This window comes from Athene cunicularia (assembly GCF_003259725.1).
Source record: "Athene cunicularia isolate RWA chromosome 1 unlocalized genomic scaffold, athCun1 chr1_part2, whole genome shotgun sequence".
In the NCBI taxonomy this organism is placed as follows: Eukaryota; Metazoa; Chordata; class Aves; order Strigiformes; family Strigidae; genus Athene; species Athene cunicularia.
This window is the reverse complement of record NW_020799092.1, coordinates 7,976,611-7,998,084: the sequence shown is the minus strand read 5'-3', so window position 1 is coordinate 7,998,084 and position 21,474 is coordinate 7,976,611. Positions and strand designations below refer to the sequence as shown.

At 39.3% G+C, this 21,474-nt stretch overlaps 1 protein-coding gene across 8 annotated transcripts in view; it reads left to right on the top strand.

Annotated features, from left to right (window-relative positions):
* LOC113475862 (solute carrier organic anion transporter family member 1C1-like) overlaps positions 1 to 21,474 on the top strand; it is a 65,068-nt gene that overhangs the window by 21,356 nt on the left and 22,238 nt on the right. For 5 of the 8 annotated variants that reach the window (XM_026840967.1, XM_026840966.1, XM_026840970.1 and 2 more), the window contains 5 exons: positions 526 to 691; positions 1,141 to 1,325; positions 5,544 to 5,608; positions 6,839 to 6,956; positions 8,003 to 8,898. In XM_026840967.1, the coding sequence (XP_026696768.1) occupies positions 526 to 691; positions 1,141 to 1,325; positions 5,544 to 5,608; positions 6,839 to 6,956; positions 8,003 to 8,225 (757 nt within the window). In that variant the 3' untranslated portion in view covers positions 8,226 to 8,898. Of the gene's footprint in view, positions 1 to 525; positions 692 to 1,140; positions 1,326 to 5,543; positions 5,609 to 6,838; positions 6,957 to 8,002; positions 8,899 to 10,023; positions 10,087 to 12,826; positions 13,169 to 17,708; positions 17,858 to 21,474 lie in introns of those variants that run through there. The other 3 variants (XM_026840972.1, XM_026840971.1, XM_026840969.1) reach the window with 3 other exon arrangements.

Here is a 21,474-nt window from a genome sequence, read left to right as displayed (position 1 = left end):
TCCAGCACCAACTCCACAGCAGCTCCAGGAGCTGCTCTGTTGGTGACTTCAGCAGCAACTGGCTGAAGTTGGCAGATAGCTGTCATGCAAGATATCAGACCCGCAGTTTGTATGAATCTCATTCTGATAATTTCCTCACTATAGTGGAGATTTCCCTTGAGTAACTCACTCCCCTCTTTGCCACTGGAGTAATCAAACTTCTTTGTCCAGTTTTGTTAAAACTGCATCAAGCTTTAGATAACTAAAATCTTAGAAAATATGAGAAAATGGATTAATAGAAATTGTTAGCTGTCCTCCTTAATAAAGTAGCTACTATCTCACCATAGGTAGTGTGATATTGTGAAAGCCTTTTGATAAGAGAAAAATAAAAATTTACTCTGCTGCATGGATGTGAAGAGACAACACCTTAATGAACTGCAGACAGGAGGTCTGGCCAGGTGTGCCTGGCAGAGACCATAACGATTTGATACTGATTTCTTTCACATCTCCTAGAAAATGTAATTGCATTTTTCTCTTTTTCCCCAGAACTAAACAGATGACTGATTATGAGCAAGACCTGTTTTCAGAGTGCAACTCAGGCTGTGCATGTTCCAAGAATGACTGGGACCCCATCTGTGGGGAAAATGGAGTTACCTACATTTCTGCTTGTCTCGCTGGCTGCCAGGCATCCAATGGCAGTGGAAAAAGCACTGTAAGACAGTAGTTCATTTCTATATGTGATGTAGTAGTTTTCCTAATACAACCAGTTCTATCAGAGTAAGTGGATTAAAACTTGAGTAAGGCACGTCCTCTCCAGACCTAAACCCCTCAGGTTTTTTTAGCAATCTGTCAACCACATTTAAAATTTTCTCAACTGCTGTTTCCAGCAGAAATCTCAAGCAGAGAATGTAGGAAGCAGGTTTTTTTAGCTCTTGGCTACTAAAACTTTTTAAAAAAACCCACTAAATACATCCATCATAATATAATAAAAGTAGCTACTTTCTTTACAAAGTTCTTCAATGAACAAGCATTTTCCTTTTGAAAAATATTTCCAGTTTGGATGTAAACTTTTGGCTACCCAGAAAAGCATGATGTGCAGTTCCTTAACATCCTTTTCCCGGCTGTTTATGTTACCATACACTTTTACCTGCTGTCTTCCAGGTATTTTTTAACTGCAGTTGTGTAGGAACCTTGGAATCTCCTTCACAAAGCTCCTCAGCTGTGGTAGGACCATGTCAAAAAGGAAAAGAGTGTCCAAAAATGTTTCTGTATTTTCTAGTAATATCAGTTATCACTTCATATACCTTGTCAGTAGGTGGCACACCCGGATACATACTGCTTCTAAGGTAAGAAATAATTTCTGCTAGCAGCGCCAAATGTTTTCAGGGTGTTTTGACATGTGTAAATGGGTCTCCCTCCCCCTGTGGTATTGTGAAATGTTTTCATCTGTGCAAGGTGGCTTTTAAAATTTTATTTCTTTTTACTATAGAAAGTCATCCTCATAATTTAACAATGAGTTTTCTACCACTGAAGCAACAGTGTGCATATGATTATCTCCACCATCAATAACCTTATTTTTTAAATATAATACAGGTGGCATGGTTATCATATATACCAAACTTCACTTCCCTTAATGTTTTTTATATTACCAAAATGGTGTTAAGTGGCCTCCATGCAAATGAAAATTAGCTCTCCATGTGCCAATGTGTGAATGCATATGCTTATTGGTAGCCCAGTTTTCCTCACTTGCTGTGGATACCGATGCAGAGCTACACAGAGGTGATCTAACCCAAACCATCTCTATACATTCAACTCTTCTCCTCTAGTCCATTTTATTATTCCATATAATTGTTCAGCCCAAAATTTATCTCCAAAACAAAGATAGATTTAGCATGAGAATGTTTGCTTTTTTTTCTGTTGTAGTAATCATGTGTTTATTAAATGCTTGGCCTAAGGGATTGTTCCAATACGTATTTAACTGCTGGAACTTTTTGTCCATCACCAAGTGTAAGTTTTTAAGCTAAATTTAGAAAGTCCAAAAGGAATATAATACATCCAACAATTAATCTGGATCTTTGTCGGCTTCTTGCAATTTTTGGATTCTAAGTGCTGCTCTGCTCTGTTTTGGAAAGCTTGCTTTCCCAGTTTCTCTTTCCAAATTATTTCCAGATGGGTATTTTCTGCTTCTCAAACAAAACAATGGTAAATACAGTTTAACTAATCTTTAACTAATCTTTATTATTGTTGTGTTTTCTTACTCCAAAATGCTCTTTGGTTTTGAATTAAATTTTCTGGAACAGGCCCTGTCTCATTGTCAGTGTCTTTATAACACATGGAAAAATCCAGTGCTAGAACTGGCTACATAACCTATATGGAAAAACCTGAGCAAAAATGTAACTTCAGCTATGGTTCCAGCATAGGCCTTGAACCAGAATTAATATTCACAAAGAGATTTCAAGAAATGACAGAAGGATCCTTCTCCACTTCCCTCCACAAACACTGCCAGTGTGGAAAAACTTAAACTGTACAAGCTGCCTAGCTTTTGCCACCCACCTTGTTGGGTTAGCACCAAGTACTGCAAAAATACATGGCATCTCTCTTTCTCTTTCCAAGGAGTCACTCCAAGAAGAACAATCATGCTATACAATCATATTATAATACATTTTGGACAATTTTTACTGAAGCTTATGCACCACTTAAACTGTCCATGCACCAAGAGAAGGATGATTCATGAGTTGAGAGCTTGTGGTAAAGCCCTCAGGATTTCCACCAAATTGCCCTCTATGGCTGTTTCTGACACAGTGGGATTTTTTGTTGTATAAATATGGGCATAGGGCTAGGCAGGGATGCAGTTTCCTTCCCCTTTCTCTCCACATGATGTCCCATTTCTATCCATAAAACATCTTGGAGAAAATTTACAGATATGATACCACACAGGGCCTCAAAACCATCATTGCCATATTCAACCTTCTGCTTTCAATCTTGTCTCCACTGCAGAAGTGTCTGGAACAGATGTTCATAGCTGATCACCTATGAGCTTAAATCATAGAGTTGCCTGCTCTTCTCAACCCTAAGAACTTGCTCTCAGGGGACTTAATGCTCAATGAATTTATTTAGAAAAGCTTAGAGAGGTTTTCAATAATGATACTAAAACATTTTGTTACATGAAATTGGCCAAACAGCTTTATTGGTTCTGCTCCAGAGCTTTTACTTCTGTTGAAAATCATTTTACTTTGAGAGCCATTTAATTGAAACTGAGAAGTTATGTGTTTTTCTGCTGGACTGAAGGCACCCAGATCTAACGTGCAGCTACATAAAATATGTTTCAGTAAGTTCATTTTTTTTTTCCTCTACAAATGACCTGTGGGCACAATTCTACTTTAAGCTCATGCTTGCTTTTCTAAAATCCATCACTGAATGACTGTCCCTGAAAATCTGTCTGAACTGAATGTGTGCTTTTGTTTCCAAAAGAAAATAAATGCTCTTTGAAAACAAATAGTCCTACGGTTGAGTTGCAGACTTCAAATATTTTTCCAATTATATGTTTTTTAAATTATTCAGCATTCAGTCAGCTCTGATAAGAGTCCAGAACTTAAACAAGATGATGTTTTCAGATGAGCAGTTATCATTGCACCTACCAACAAACAGAGCTAAATCCCTAAAAGCCTATGAGATTTAGTGACATTTACTTCAAGTGTTTACATGACAGAAATCACCGAAGTATGGTTACAGCTAGTGACTGAGTCATTTGCTGAAATGTCTTTTTAGTGGTATTGGACTAATTACAATAGCCAGGAACTTGGGAAAGCCCTGAAGTTTTGGAGAAAAACTCCTGCAATTCAGATAGTTGTTCAAGCACAAGCTATTAATAGCAGGTGATTAGGCAGTAAGGAAGTCTCAGATCTCCCTGAGAGATTTGGCTCTCACTCAGGATATCAAAAAACTTGTTGTTTCCATGCAAAGACAATACAAATGCTTAAACAATATTTTTTTCCATGAGGAAGAGATATTTTTTTTTTAATTATTTTTCAGGATATAAATCCTATGGAACACATAATAAATATCCAGTCATTTTATTTTCCATTTTTTTACTTTCTGTGCCCTTGCATTTGGTTAAAAGGATTTCTAGGCTGAGGCTTGCTTATGTGGCATGTATCTGATACGAGGGCAAAACACAGTTCTTCCAACTCAAAATGATGCTACATTCATGCCTGCATAGATGTCCGTGCCTGTATAAGACACAGTATAACAGACTGTATTATGATAATCCATGATCAGGGTATTGGAGAATAAAGCACTCAGATTACAAAATGAGATGGACACAACGATATTTTGACCATGGTACTTTAGTGTTGCTTTCTATATAAGTCCTTCACTTCCCTTTCCATTTTCACTAAATTAAGGGAAGATGATCCAAATATCATTTACAGTATGGGTTCTTGATGCTGCATTGGGAAATAATAAAACATCACTGGTGGGGAACAAAAGAAGCTAGTTCTGCATTATCTTTATTATTTTTTAAAGATATTCCTGATTAAATGAATTTCTGCAGAAGCTGAGTCCATCCTAGTTCAGAACACATAAACTGGACCTCCGAAGTGCTATGCTTATCCACAGAGGTGACTGAATTTCAGCCCATTATTTTTCTTTTTATATTGAATAGAATGACTGTGACAATAGGGAGTTTTATCAGTTACCATAATGATAATAATGTGTTACTCACCCCGAGTATCAACCATGTCCCATCTTAATCGTCTGACAGGGACTACTCACATGCTAAAAGCAAAGCATGCACTCGCGTTCTTTCTGGATTAGGTATTGTAATAGGCAGTCTGATACATGCTGGGTGAAACAGCACACTTGGGCAGCTGATGAGGTTAGCAGCACCTGAGTCCTACTAATCTGAGTGGTTCCATATGCACACTGCTGCTAGCATGGATGTGAAAGGCAACTGTTCTCCTGCCCACCACCTCCACCCTCCTAGAAGAGCCAGGACAATGACCCAAGGCTGGAGCAGGGCTGATCTGAAGCTGTAAGGACTTATGTCTGTGCTGGGCTTCTGCTGCAAGCTCAGAAAAGTCCAAATGCAAGTAGTCTGCTCTGTCAGAGAATGGCTTGAAGGATTTACCTTTGCAGGAGCTGTGATCCTGATCCTAAATATATAGTGCAATGAGAATTGATTGCCTAAATACCTTGTACTAGCCTGAGTCATAATCCACAATTTCAGAGTTTAACTAAATGTTTCAATGTTTAACTAAATAAGACCATCCAATGATGAATGATTTCACAACCAATTTTTCTTGTCCTGTGTTAGTAATTCTTAAGTGCTGGTATTATCTGAAAATTCACGACCTTCTTAAAATATGATATTGAATATAAATGTTCAGAATTCCTAGAAACTGTTCTGATTTTATCACATTATTTACATATTTCTATAATTCTGTTAAAGTCAGTGTCAGTAGGGAGGAAAAAGTCATATTTCTTTCCTTCCTTTTACTTTTTGTTTTTGTATAAATTATCTACAGTAAATTATTTCTATTTAACACTATTTTTTTTATTTTTAGATGCATTAAACCACACTTAAAATCATTTGCACTTGGTATCTATACCCTGGCAATAAGAGTACTTGGTAAGTCCAGTTGTACTCTTGGGTCTATTTTAATATACTTCTCAGTAATCCTCTATCCTAGAATTAAACTTTGATTGTTGGAAAGAATGATGTCTAACTGACAAGTTAATATTACATGATTTTAAGAAAAACCCAAACCCCCCAGAAAACCCTAGGAAACTTATTGGAAAAAGGAATCACCTTTTTGTTTCATAAATCATATAACTGTGTCTTAGGTATAATTAAAATATACATGGCTAATAGACGTGACAAGTGATCCTTTGGACTATGAAGCTAACATAAAATTCCTTGTCTACAAGCATAATAGAAAAGCTATGACTCAGATTTTGTGATCATTTTTCAGGCATATTTTCATTAGTTTCTAAGGGAATTAATCTAAGTACAGGGATGCCTGTGGGCAGGGTTAACTGCAGCCTTGTACTAAAGCCACCTATAAATTTCCTCTAAAATCAAGTGTACTATGAGATGACAATGAACTAGAAACTCTAAAATCCTCTAGGTCTTCATAGAAAAGGTAGTATTTTGTAAGAAGCAAGTCACTTTTTAAATTAGAGCAGACTTAGAAGAGCTGGTTAAGGCAGAGGAAATGTCATCAAAACAAGCTTTTTGGCTGCTTTCTCACATCTTTGCAGGCCAGTTCCCTCCAAGCTTACTGTCTTCTTCAGCAACCATGGGTGGCTTCCCAGGTTGCAGAGTCCACGCTGACCCCATTAGTATCTGAAGAAGAGCTTTTCCTTTCTGTCACCCACAAGCACTGCAGTAGGTCTGCCCCTGCCACAGTAGGATCTCTGGATAGTTGTTGCCCCACTGCAGATCTAAGCCCTGCTGTCTCTCTCTCTTCTCACTCCACCACCAACCAACACACAAAACGCCTCTCACCCCCAAGCTGAACAGGCTCCATCGCTTTCAAGAAAGAAGTACCTCCTTTTGTTTTTTTTCCCCCCAAAGGTGTCCTGCAGGGCAAGGAAACCAAGCCATGGCCAACGCTCCTTCCGCTGACTTCCACTGGCTTTTTGATGTTCAGCTGCATTTCCTCCCCACCCTGATTCCCCACAGGGAGGAAAGGGTGGTGTGTGTGCCTGGGCAACACAAGGCACAACTTTTCAATCCAGCAAACAGTGTGGAAGTGTCATTGCTGTTCAAATGTATTATTTAATGTTCTACACGAACATGTCTCTAGAACAGAACTGGTAACTTTCTTGCCTCTATTTATTTGTTAAATACACCCAGCGGGAATTCCAGCCCCAGTGTATTTTGGAGTGGCCATAGATACCACTTGCCTGAAATGGGGAAGCAAAAGATGTGGAGGAAGAGGAGCATGCAGACTCTATGACTCTAATGCCCTCAGGTAACAGCTCTTCTCCATTCATTCTTTAACTTGTGTTCTTTAAGTACATCTACACCTGGTACTGATAGAATTTCTATCAGAAATTTTGAGTGAAAGACGATGCTAAATGAAAGAGTCTGACTGTCAATATTAATAATAATGCTCAGGTTTTAGCATTCTCTTTCGATTTAGTCTCGGGCAGGGGGGGGATCATTTCAATATCAGCTGGAAATATTTAAGTCACTTGACTTTTTTTTTAAAAAAAAAGGTTCAGTTAAAACTTTATGCTAAAACTTCCCCCATTTTTTAACAATTATACTGTGACTCTGTGTGTGTGTGTGTGTGTGTGTGTGTGTGTGTAAATAAATAAGTAAGTAAACAAGTGAAAGGGCTCTTTAACCTCATCATTGCTCCATGTTAGAGCTGGACCACAAAAAGAAAGGGTAGAGAGCCACAAAGAACTCTTGGTTTATCTAGAGGCTTAAACGCAGTGTTGTGTTTATCAGTTTATTGCTGGAGGAGAATAAGTATCTGAACTGCATTCATGAAAGGCATTATCAGAAATGGAGAAAAGGAAAAAACATTTTGCCCTTCCCCTCACCTCTGGGAAAAAACATGAGGGGACTTAAATCTTGTTTTGAAAATTTGAAGAAAAGAACAAAAGCTCAGTTGGGACTCAATACTAATAAAGCTTAATGTTGCTATTGTTGCTGCTGTTGCTGTTACTCTCATAGACTGTAAAGCAAAAATACCATCAATGGTCTTGGTATCACTGGTGCTGATATGAGGCAACCAAAATATAGATTAATTTCCCTATAAATATTAGTTCTATTCTCACTGAAGCAGATTGGGGTGGAGGAGGTCAGTCAATGCCTGGATGTTTCTTGGCCACAGACCACACAATACCTGACCTGGGTGAGCTGGCAAACTCTCATCTCCAGGGTCATCAGCTTGCTTGAAGAGCTTTTATACTCAGCCTTACAACATGAAAATATGAATGTGTCCTTGATGTCTTCTAGTCATATGCTGCCTTTGAAATAGGCTCTGATTAATCATTTCTCTCTCAGGTATGTGTACCTGGGGCTGACTTTGGTGTTGGGCATGGTATCCACTTTCTTCAGTGTTGCTGTCCTTTGGGTCCTTCGGAAAAGGTCTTCTCCACAAGACAAGACCCTCTCAGACAACGGGGAAAGAGACACCTGTGGGACAAAGAGCAGGAAAGATAATTTTGTCAATAGTGACCGTATAATTCAGACAACTTACTGGCCAGAAAAGGAGACTAGACTTTAGGAAGACAGATCTCCACCATGACTTTACCCAGTGAGTGGTGTTCCAGGCAATAATTCATCGTCAGTGAAGGGGTATCTTAGTATCCACCCTGAAAACATTCACCTTCATTTAATTTTCAGTGTAAACAACAAAAGCAAAGACAACCATTTAGCACATGTAAGACTCTGAAAACACTTCACCATTTGTCCTGCTGAGTCAGTGCCACTCAAGTAAGGGGATTTGTTATGGCTGGGGAGGGGCAGCTTGCTCCCTCACTGAGAAGCTGGTTTTATGGCTGCCTGTAAGCTCCATGTGTCCTTGCAACAGCTGCTGCTGCCCCTTGTCTTCCTTCTGTGTGTGAGGAATAGGGGAGGGGCTGCAATGTAGCGCTCTCTGCCATGGTGCCAGCCCGAGAGGAGCTAGAGCACAAAACCTGACTTGGCAACCTGGAAGCTGCAGGGATATTCTGCATATGGCTTGCCTTGCAAGCAGTATAGCATGGGGCAGGAGGAAGGTGGTTTGCTGGAAGGACAAATCAGCTACAGGCTCTGGGCATCTCATTAATTCAACCCATAACACTTAGGACATCAAATGTGGTTAGGGATACTTTTTCACGTAGCTCTGTTATAGCACAACAGTAACAGTAATAAAAGTTGTCATTGCAGTCAAAGAGACCACAAGAGTATCATCCAAAGGAAACTGGAATAAAAATAGAGCTTTTTTTAGGTTTCCAGTAGTTTCTTGCTACTTGCTAGTACTCAGTGTACTGAATAATTCCATACATTTTATGCAATGTAATAACACTATGATACAAATTACACGTGATTTATCTTAAAAAGCTGTGACGAGACAGCTTGGGAACAATAAAATGCATTCAAAGACCAAGTGATTTGGGTCTTTTCCTTTTAATTTATTGTATATGCTAGCTGAAACTAAGACATGTATCATAGTATCCCTTTATATATAATTTTTGCAGTTTGACAATATATGGTATTAAATTTGGGGTGAGGACTACAATGGAGAGCTGTTTAACATGGAACAAAATCTCAAGAATGCTTGCACTGAAAAAGTAGTGACAGCACGACTTCAAATTATGTCCTTGAAAGCAACTAGGATGTTGTATGTGTGTCAAATAAATGGGGATGATTCCTGATTTACAAATCAGTCCCATCAGGGTTTATGGCAGGGACACTGCTACTCAGCAATGCTGAAGCTATCACAGAGGCAGTTCTGCACATGTCAAGCAGCAAGATGGACAGGAAAATTCATTGGCTTACAGGACAAAGAACTAAATTAAGAGAAATAAACATATCCTACACTAATTCAGAAAGAAGTAGGAAAAAAAACCCAACTTTTTGGGTTACCACCTAAGGTTATGTATGTAAGCCTGTACTTAGTGAACTTTTATAGCATGAGCTTTCCTTCCATACCCCATTTTCTTTACAGATGGAAGGAAGAGTAATGCTATAAAAATATTTGTTTCAGTAAATCTTACTTCCATTATGGTTTAAAAATTAGCACTCTTCCTCATCCTTTCGCAATGATAATACCAACTTACTAAGCAGATATACTTCATTACCACTCTGAAACACTCTCAAGTCTGCTACTTTATTTTAATACTTCAAGTAGTTACAGGGATGTCTGGATGACTGTCTGACTAGAGATACATATTCTGGATTTGTTACAATAGATGAACAAATGGTCTCAGCACTAGGGGATCTGGTTTCTTCCTACCAGAATTCTTCATCTTAAACTAAATCTGCAGTTGATAATGTCTCACAAAGGTCAACAAATTTGGATTTTTTTCTTTCCTTTTTAGAATTAGAGATATTAAACCACAATTGAGAGACAGCAAAGAAGCAAATGCCTTTCATTTTCAAAGGTGAGACTGTTAAAAGTGTTGTCTGAGGAGATTTCCTAACTGTTGATGTCAGCCTTTGTGTCCAGAGTGGGACTCACAACCTTGCTAAGAAGTACCCACGTGCTGTATGCCATGTAAAAAATGGTGTTCATATATTTTCATCTTATAGCCAGGACCCTAATTGGCACATACAGGAGGTGGCCCTGACCTGCCTCCTCTGAAAGCCACTTCCACCTCTGCTCATGACACCCAGAGCCCCATTTCAGCTCCAGCCTGCACATGCAGTCCTGATCTGATCCATTTTGGAGGTTTGCGTGTGCTGAGCCCCATCCCTGAATTATTGTCTGGTTTTAGCGGATTGTCCTAGGGTCTGACTTCTTAACTTTTCTTTGTCTGATCATGACTGGCCTGAGGTTGGGACCAGTGGCTGTTGCTACCTTGGCTCTGCTGACACTGATTAGGCATTGGGTCTACAGCCTGCACTGGGTTGTCCCCCAGCTACCAACATGTCTTCTGTTGTGGAGCAGCCCCTGTCAGCAAGAGCCTTTGGGCTAGAGGGGTCATAGATCTGACTCAGACTGGTTAGCTCTTCTTGTACCCTGGAGTATCACTAAGAAAGTACTGCATGAGGCAGTCCTTCATCCAGTGCTAATCAACCTCTGGAAGAAAGAAAGTCCATCACTGGCAAAAAAATTAAGAGAGCAATTTAAAGGTGGGGTCCTTTACTGGTGATTTAGAGTGCTCATTAAAATGACCTTACTTAGGCAACATGTGGTTAATATCATTAGGAGAATGGTTAACCAACAGCTCATCACAGATTAATAGTTCATTGAATTTTGAAGAGAGTAAATAAGGAAAGGATTTAGTGGGGAGCAAGTGGAGCACATTTTCATGGCTTAATGGTGACCAGGTCAGGAAACTTTCTCTCATGGCTGTTGAGCAAGGTAACGTAGAAAGGTTGTTGTACATGGTGATAGCCAGAACCCTCTCCTTGATCCCTTGATGTTGGCACTTCTAAAAGAAAATGCTGAGGAAGGGGGACTGGTTTAGAAACAAACTCTGTGAAAGTGCTATGTAATCATCAAAAATCTGTTTAACTAATTCTACAGACAAAGGTAGACTGTGTTCCAGTGCCTGGAAATCAGAAGGACAAAACTGCATTAGAAATAAGATAGCTTTTTTTAAATTTTTTCTCTAGAGCAACTGTCTGTGGGGTATTATAGATTTTTCTGTCATGTGTAGTCTTTAAATCAAGACTTGACCATTCTTGTAAAAGATCTGCTCTAGTGTAACAAGACAGATGAACTGCTTAGTGAAGTTGTGTTGTATATAATGCCAGATATTCAATTACTTGAACCATAACATTTTTTCAGTCCTTATATCTCAGGTAGTATTCCAGACCATTTGAAGGAGATGGGAGGTTTGCCCTGGGGATTTCACCTGAAGTATGTATGTTTTTCATTATCGATATGCTATGATGCAGCACAAATGTGGACTAACTTCTACAAGGTCTAAGTAATGTCACCTGCCAGTGACTTGCACACCTTCAATTCTTTGTCTACAATAACAACTCCAAACCAAGCTGCTGATTAAGACTCAATTAAATAGAAAAATAAGAAATATCATCAAAACAGCACATCCTGGTCTACTTTTCCCTAGATAGATACATGATGCAAATCAATGTCAAAATTATCAATGAGTTCTTATAAAAGACAAAAGCTCCACTGAGCAGTGGAAGGAACAAGTCCCAGACACTAGTTAAGAGGGCAACACCAAATCAGCTTGTCAGCATGCTTTTCATTTTTGTTAGCTGTGCAGCAACAAGCTGAAACTAGATGCACTGAAATAGAGCACCAAGAAATCTTTTCCATTATTGTAGATTTTTTTCACATTCTCGGGATTCCTGTAGTAGCTTGGCTGTACACCATCTCTTTTACTTTGATAACTAAGAGTTAAATTTAAAAATACATTGATGTTTTTTATTTAGGGATTAGTGTCCCGAGAATAAAACCGGCTCTAATCAAAGCTGTCTGTTGCAGTTGGCCTCTGCCTGGCCGACTGCTCCCTGCTTCTGGCTCACCCCTTTGCAAGTTGGTGCCTTGGCAGACACTTCTTCTGGCGGGAGTCTGCTGCCACCCTCTGCCTGGAGGAGTCTGCAACCAGCTCCTGCGGTAAAGGTGATTCTTAGAGTGTGTTTGTAAGGATTGATTTTTTTTTTTTCCCCTCAGGAGTAATCAGCAATTACTGATATCTCAGTGTTGTTATTAAGGGGACTTTTACTATCATAATCCATTTTTTCCCATAAGTTACAGTCATATGGGAAGGCTTGAATGAAAACAAGTATATGTATCTTTTTTCAGATGTGAGACCAGTCTTTGATTTGACTTCAGTAGTTTCCCTTTTCCCATTCTGGCACTTTTGGTCAACAGTTCTTGGTTCAGGAAGACAACTTTGAATGTGAATGCTTCTACAGACAGCTTGGACAATGGCAATCTGAATATAGAGAAATTCTTCTCGGCCATATAGAATGCAAAGTATAAAATATAGTTTAATTCCTGAGAAGTTATAAATTAATGGTATATAAAAGACTAGAAAAAAAAATGGGGAGAAATTGCTGTGTATTCATATGTTAGAATGAGGAAACCAAATGAATACTGTTCTCCTTTTGCTATATGAAAAAGAAAGTGGCATTTTTTCTACAGGTTCTACTACTTCCAAATTGCAGAGTACATTTAGCTCCATGCCTTTTTCATATTTTCAGGATCAAAAGGCAAAAACTCCTTGGGTAGGTCTGCTAGTACATCTGAAGACAACCTGAAAATGAAACCTTGGGAATGCAAGGCTCCATCAAAAACACTGAAAAACAAGAGGGAATACTTATCTTGACATAGTGAGAGCATAATAATGGAACTTGTGACACACCTTTGAAGAAGAACAAGGACACGGATATTTGTGTGTATGTGCCCTTGGTGGAACATCTGTAATCACACAAATTTGCAGTACGGTGTGCCATCTGTAATAAAGTTCAATAAATAAGGGCCAAGATACCTATCTTGTGACTAGAAAATGTCAATCATGGTATATGAAACCTATTGGAAATGGATGGTTGATGCTTTATGCCACAGCAGAATATGAAGAATTCCCACCTCCGAGAAGAGGCCCACATCTGTTATAGGACCATTAATTTCAACCTCTTGCATGTAGCTAATACTAAGTACGTGATCACCTGACAGCAAGGGTATGCTTGACACTTTTAGGAAAATTACAGGGGTCAGCAGAGTTGGTTTTTGGTTTTGTTTTTGTTTTTAATTCAGACCTAAATCTGTTGGATATAATCATAACATAACATCATATTTTTTTCTCTGCAACAGTGAGTGAAGACCTCATTGACCATGTTATTCATCACTTAGTCATGGAAAACTTAAAACAGTTCTGCACAAAAATTTACAAATAAAAGGAATTAATTAAAAAAAAAAAAAGAGAGGTTTATGGAAGATTATCAAACAAGTTATCCTTAAAACCACTATTAGGCACAAAATGGACTGGTGATTGGGAACAGCCAGCATGGATTTATCAAGGGCAAATCAAGGTCTGACCAAGCTGGTTGCCTTCTACAATGGAATGACTGGTCTGGTGGACAAGGGCAGAGCAGTACATGTTTTTTCCTGGGACTTTAGCAAGACCTTAGGCACAGTCTGCCTTCTTATCCTGGTAGAAAAACAGGTGAGATATAGCCTACCCATTATAGGGTGGGTAGGAAACTAGAAGAGCTGAAATTGTGATCAGCAGTTCAAAGCCCAACAGCTCATGGCCAGCTGCTAGTGGTGTTCCTCAGCAGTCAATACTGGGGCTGAAAATGGTCAACAATTTCATTAATGGTTTGGAAAATAGGACTGGAAGTGCTCTCAGCAAGTTCATGTATGACACCAAACCGAGGAAAGGAGCAGTTTATGTGCTGAAGGGCAGAATAGCAGAGGAGGTTTGATTAGGATGGAGAAACAAGCTGCTAGGAACTCATAATGTTCAGCAAAGAAAAATGCAAAGTCCTACACCTGGGATAGAATTAATCTATCCACCAAATATGTCAAGACAGTCAGCTAGACAAAAAACAGCTTTGCACAAAAGGACCTTTGGGTCCTGGCGGACTGTGAATTAAACACTGTAGTGCACCTTTGAGCCTACAAGGCTAAATGCATATTAGGCTACAGTTATTAAAGATCAGAAGATCTGGAAAAATGGTTCTTTCCCTCTGTTCACTGCTTATCAGGCCACATTTGGAATGTTGTGTCTGGTTTGAAGCTCTCCAGATCAAGACAGACATTGATAAACTGAATCAAGTTGAGTGAACGATGAATCTTATTGCTTTCTTCACTATCTAATGTGTGCTTATATAGGAGACAGCACCACACTCTCTCCTGTGCACAGGCAATGCACAGCAAAAAAGATGAGATGCAATAGACACAAGTTGCAGCAAAGGATATTCCAATTACACATAGACACATATCTACATGTACAAGTGAAAGTGGTCAGACACTGGACAAGGTACCAAGGGAGGCTGTGGAACCCCCTTCCTTGGAAATTTCCATCCAAAACTCAACTTGAATGAGACCTGAGCAGCACCAACAAACTTTGAAGTTACTTCTGCTTTTACTTCAGAGGATTGGATCAGATGAGCTCCAGAGTTTCCTTCCAGTCTAAATTATGCTGTGATTCTAAGACTTTCTCTAAGATTTTCTCTACGATTACTTTCTTTTGGAAGGCATCCCACTTTGACAAAGCCAACAGTTAGACCCATCTATTTTAGGTTTCTCAGCTAGGTACTAGTCTGTCTCTTTGGTTTTCATTACTGTTACTAGATTTCTAAATATATTATGCACGACATTCCAGCTTCACTTTTTGAAATAACAGTCAAGGCATAAATTTGGAGGAAATGTTTATACAGAGGAGAGTCTGAATATCATAGAAGGAAAAAAGAATGAGCCCGAGAATGGCAAAACAGGAGTGGAATACAATGTTAAATAGAAAGCTGCACTGTTAGTGGCTAATAACAGGAATATCTGCTCCAGGTTAGGGGCTCCTTAGCTGACAACTTTTGAGAGGACAGTAAGTGTACCTGTTAATTGTAGATAATCAGGAACCACTCTTATAAAGATGCTTTTCTGAAAATGCTGTATGTAACCTTAGAACATATCAAACAAGCCTTGAGATAAGGAATAGTTAATATTTCAAGATGTGGCACTGATGAGATTACACCTGGAATATTGTATACATTTTTAGCTGTGTGCATTGCATGGATCCAGATAGAAAGCACTGTAGCCAAGGGCTCCAAGGATGTGCTTCAGAATCAAGAGAGCCTACTTTTAAAAAAATTATTAAGCATGATTAACTTGTTTATCTAGTAAAACGGGTTGAAAAACTGCTCTTTTCATTTATGATCAAGGTTGAGTCCTAAGTATCAAATTGAGAGGAAAAGCTTTTATAGAAAAAGGACCCTGGCAGTTCAAAACCAGAACATAATTTGATCTCTGAGTGGACAGCAGTGATGAGTGGCGTTCCTCAGGGGTCGGTATTAGGACTGGTGCTGTTCAACAAAGAGCAACTCAACAACATGGAGAGTGGGACTGAGTGCACCCTCAGCAAGTTTGCCAGCGACACCAATCAGCATGGTGCAGTTAACACACTGTAGGGAAGGGTTGACTGGATGGTTCTGGATGAGGGACCATGACAGGCTTGAGAGGTGGGCCTGTGCAAACCTGATGAAGTTCAACAAGGCCAAGTGCAAGGTCGTGCATGTGGGTTGGGGCAATCTCATGCACAAATAAGGGCTGGGTGATGAGTGGATTTAGAGCAGCCCTGCAGAGGGCTTGGGGGTGTTGGTGGGTGAAAAACTGACTATGAGGCAGCAATGTGCACTCACAGCCCAGAAAGCCAACTGTACCCTGGGCTGCATCAAGAGAAGTGTGGCCAGCAGGTCAAGGGAGGGGATTCTCCCCCTCTATTCTGCTCTTGTGAGATCCCACCTGCAGTGCTGTGTCCAGATCTGGGGTCCCCGAAATAAGAAGGACATGGACCTGCTTGAGCAGGTCCAGAGGAGGCCACAAAAAAGATCAGGGGGCTGAAGCACCTTTCTTGTGAGGACAGGCTGAGAGAGTTGGGGTTGTTCAGCCTGGAGAAGAGAAGGCCCCAGGGAGACCTTATAGCAGTCTTCCAGTACTTAAAGGGGGATACAGGAAAGATGGGCCTACAGGAAGTATAGGGACAGGATGAGGGGTAATGGTTTTAAACTGATAAGACACTGGCACAGGTTGCCCAGGAAAGTTGTAGCTGCCCCCTCCCTGGCAGTGTTCAAGGCTGGGTTGGACGGGGTTTTGAGCAACCTGGGCTAGTGGAAGGTGTCCCTGCCCATGGCAGGGAGGTTGGAACTGGGTGATCTTTAAGGTCCAGCTCAAACCATTCTATCATTCCATGATTCTGTGACACTGTCAGTTCAAAACTAGAATACAGTTTGATCATGACTGGAAATTAAAAGAATGTTCCTATGCATCAGATGACCAATCTTTTGCAGTAGCCTTAGAAGTGGATGGAGTGGGAGGAAATGCAATTCTTACTATTCTTGAGGCAGGGGTTGGCCTTTTCACAAAAGGTGCTTTTGAGTTTGCAGACTGAATTTGTGATCTGGATTCCTCTTGCACTCCAATTTTATAATTTTACTAACACTTGTAGTTGAATTGCCCTGACATACAGCTTTGGAATGGCTACCATTTTCTGGATGATGATGCCTCTTTTTCTAGGAAGCTAAAGGGAATTGTCTGGTTGAGAGTCAGAAAAGCCATGAGCAGTGCAAGGTACTGCTGATAACAGTATTGAAAGTAAAATTAAATTAAGATCATACAAAGTTCAGCATTGTTAAGTAAGCTGTAATTGTTCATAGCAAGTAAAAGAATGGGCGTGGTGACAGAGATGGCAGGAAAGGGTACGTGAACTACAAGGAATGGCACATTTTGGTGTATCACCCAGGCAGACAGTAGTTATAGTTCACATGCTTTAAGCATGACTTCTCTTTTAACTACAATCACTCTCAGGAATCGGGCATAATCCACAGCAAGGGCACAATTCAGTAAAATACTTCTCAGGAAATCAGGTTTCCTTGAACTAGAGTTTTAAGTAGGTAAAAGGCTACTCCAAAGTACACATAGCCCAAATATATTTTCACAGTGGGTTTGCCTGTGCTGTTAAATAGCACTGACCTATAAATCTGAACAGTCTTCTAAGCATGAGTGTTTCCTCAACACCCAGTTTGTTCAATATACCCAAGGCATTATATTTTATCTTCCTACTAGTCCTTGACTGGCTCTAGGAGATCTTAGCTGAATAGACTTTAGCCATAGACTATGAAAATAAAATTTCATACCAAAATATATTTTAGGTATCAATAACCAAGAACAATTCTAAAGTTGAGACACTCCATTTTTAAGTGCCAGGAAAGTATGAACTATTATAATCTTGGCATGTTCAGGAAAAAGGTGTTTCACAGGAGTGTACAGGAAGGAACACATTTGCAAACTTTCTACCTAATTTATTTTTCACCACTGTGGAGAAACATGTATTTTGGGACCTTTAACAGAGGGCAGAACTGGGCGGAGACAAGATTAAAACTGCCTAAACCATAGTTTGTGTAGAAGTTAATGATTCTTCTACCAAGTACCAGCACAGACTTGTTAAGGAGAGAATACTCTGACTTTTGAGCATTTGGTGGTAGTATGACTGCTGTTGTGGTGGATACAGAACCTAGGTAGGAATGTCTTTGATATTCATTTGTCTTAAAGTGTTGTCATTTAGTGTTTTCAACTAATGAACATTACCTGTGTAGTCCTAGTTGTATTTCCTGTGACAAGAACACCAGTAGCATTTCTGTTGTAAATGTCAATGCTTTAATGATGGCATCATACATTTGTATGTGTGTCTCTGAACAGTAAGCATCATATGTCAGGAGCAATACAAACAGCGTTTAGACCTGCACAGCACTGTGGTATTGATTTTTCATATTACATTAACTTAAAAGGTCTTATTATGATTCCTTAATGTATTTAAAAAGCAATAAGACAATTGGATTAGCACTTCAATTAGTGTAAATCAGTACAGTTTCATAAACTACTGGGTGAAATATGGCTCTTGATTTGTGATATGGTAGTCTATTGAATGGTGGTATAACCCCTGAGAGTACAACTGCAGTGAGAAACAGCCCAGGGACTTAGAGTGTCTGTGTCGGATTCGAAAATTCCTCAAACATCAATGTATTTTTCTTTCATAAGAATCTACAAAATCTGTAGCAAACTATTTTCTTGACTTTTGTAAACGAATTACTGGTTACTTATGCTAAGTGTTTAAATTGGTGCTCTTATTCATTATAATTTGCATATCATTAGGGGGTAGAAAACCAAGATTTAATTTCTTTAATGTTCATTAAGGAAAAAATCTACTTAACAGTCACAGGGTTAGGCCATGGCCCCTATAAGGTCATACACTGAAGCACTGAAGAAGTCTGAGACAGCCCTTTCCAAGGCTCACTGCTGAACTCTGGAATGGACTTGCAAGGTGCCACATGCTTCCCATGACACTGCCAAAGCTCTCAGCTCCCACCAACACAAATGATCCACACTAATTATTAGTTAAGACCCTTGATCTCCATCCACCCAAAGTGTTTCTCAGAAGAGACTGTACTGAGCACAAGACCAAACAGGTGTAACTACCTGCTTGTCAAATGCTCCCAGGATGGGATGCAAAAGTGAACTGGAAGAGTGTTTGCTTTCATTCTCACACTATGGCTTCTCAGTTTTGATGGGTTTTTTTCCTTATGCCTGCTTTTGGGAAGAGGATTGTTTTCAGCCTTGGGGAAGGAAGTTGGGTGATTTGGAGCAGAAAGCTTCATACTTTTGCTTTGTTTGTAACCAGATCCTTGGTTCATCAAACATGGAAAAAAACCCTAGCAAAACAAATCTAAAATAGCAACTTCATCAATAGTTGAAACCATCAGGCTCAACAGCTAATTCATGTTGATATCAATCGTGAATTGACCTTTAATCTTTTTTTCTAATCTTCTTGTGGCAAGGCATTTCCACAGTCCTGATCTCTTCTATCTCCACCAGAAGATTTCCATGTAGGTCAGGGTCAAATGAGGATGGGAGGACATGCTGCCAGCAGCTCCAACTGTTGATCCTTGTACATAGCTCACTCTAACATGTCCCCAGCACAAGTTGCATCATCTTTTTGCTAACTTGCCCTCAACCCACCCTTCCCCAGCAAAAGCACCACCATCTTCAGTAGCACCTTTGCAAAGCAATGTGTCATTCACCACTGACAGGAGCCTTCACAATTTTCTGTGTGCATCAAGCAGCTTTTGCCCCCCAGAGATTAATTTTACTTTATTTTTCTTCTCTTTTTTTTTATACTTTATCATGCCTGGCACTTTAACCTCTGCCTTTGGATGCCTTTTTCACTATTTGCCTCTAACTGGTTAACCTGCTTTTTGATACTTAACACTTTCAAATCTGATTTTCTTGTGCTTTCACAGTCTTCCTCTGAAACATTTACTGGGACTGCCTGCTAATATCTGTACTTCTTCAGTTACATGTATGGATACCTAACTGCCTTTCTCTTTTCTCTACTTTGCCTCTTATTTCTATCTTTATGTTTCTCTGCCTTCACTCATTCTCTCCTTATATTCATATACTGTCATGTTGTATACTTCTAAAAAAAGCCACTTCATTCTGTGAACTTCAATGGCATGCTACTCCAGTATCTTATTGTAATATTTAATGTATCATAATAACAAGGAGAAGCTAATCTCTTCAGATTACACAAGGACAGACAAATTTCAGAGGACCAGATGCTCAAAAGTATTTGTGTACTAACTTTTCTTGAGCACTAAGAATCTCATTTCACAAGCATTTCTGTTGGTTGTTGTACAAACTTGAGGAAATCCTTTCCCCTACCTCTTGTTCCTATCTGTCTAATGATCCAAGGGGAACAAAAAGCTGTTTTTCATCTAGATTTGTGTTCTGACCCAGATTTACAGCACAGCCACAGAAGAAGTGGTACTCTTGTGAGTAGAGTGTGGGAAGCAGGTATGAGCAGTGGGAAAGGAAAGGAGTTCTTTATGCTAGCGGTAGTACCTAAGGACATAGTCATGAAATTAAGCCCAAGAAACTTCTAAAATGTTTAAATCTCTGTTTATGTATTTGTCTTGAACTTTCTTAGGTATTAATCCTCTATCATGTGAGTGAAGAAAAATGTTCTTCACCAGTGTGCGTTAGAGCAATGCCTACCTTTCAAATGTTCTGACGAATGTTACTCTGACGTATGACCCATAGCAATTTGCAATTTCAGATGGACGTTTTCCAGCATTGGAAAAGTTCATCCAACCTTTTTCAGCTCCATTCAAGCATGGAAAAACTGTCATTGTAAGATTTCCCCCTTTCACCCTTTTCTCAGATGAGACTACTGTGAAAGGTGAAATAAATCAGTTCCTGTGAGCTATGATTTCCAAGTTCTAACTTTGGATCATTAGTTTCAATATTTCTGACTAGTGTGTCAAGATTTGCAGATCTGAAGAGGATTTGTTTCAAGTGACCCATTTTTTCTGAGGGGCTCAGCAGTGACATTTGGATTTTCCTTCAGAAAGCTGTTCTGCTTGTCGTTGGAGTTGCACAAATGAACAAGTGTTTTCATTTTTAAATTATCTTTCCAAATAGATCATCGACTCCCCTTACAGCTTTTCATTGAAGTATTCTTTTTAATTCGTTACTTATCCCTCAGAAATAGAGTTTTTAAACAACTGAGAATTATTGTACTATTCATTGCAATAAAATCAAATGCAACTTAATCATGAAATGAGGCCTTCAACAATAACAAAAAATACATTATGTCAAATAAGGAGAAAGAGTTGTCCTCTGGTTACAGAGTGTGCTTTTCCCAGGGGAAATGGAGCAGTTCTGCTGAACTGCTGAGTTGCAGATGATTTCATGGATTAGGGAATATAGACAGGCCTCTGCAAACAGAAGCAGATTAGGGATACCTTGAATACTACTGCAGTAAGAAAAAATATATAATCTTCTTACAGGAGGTCAGGTGGCTAAACCAGTCAATTCTTTTGTCATTAAGAATTGTTTCCAACAGGCCAGCCCAAAGGAATAAGTTAGCACAGTGTTACTACAGAGATCTTACCAAAATGATGACTGAGTTTAGGAACCACACGGCCTGCAAATACAGAACTTCACTAGGACTACCCGTGCTTCAGCACTGATGCTTTTTTTTACCCTTTTAGTTTATTTTTTGACAGACATTGTCTCTTAGTCTTTTGTGGAATTTGTCTTTTTAGCATTAAAAGTCATTCTAGACTGAAAAAAAGGA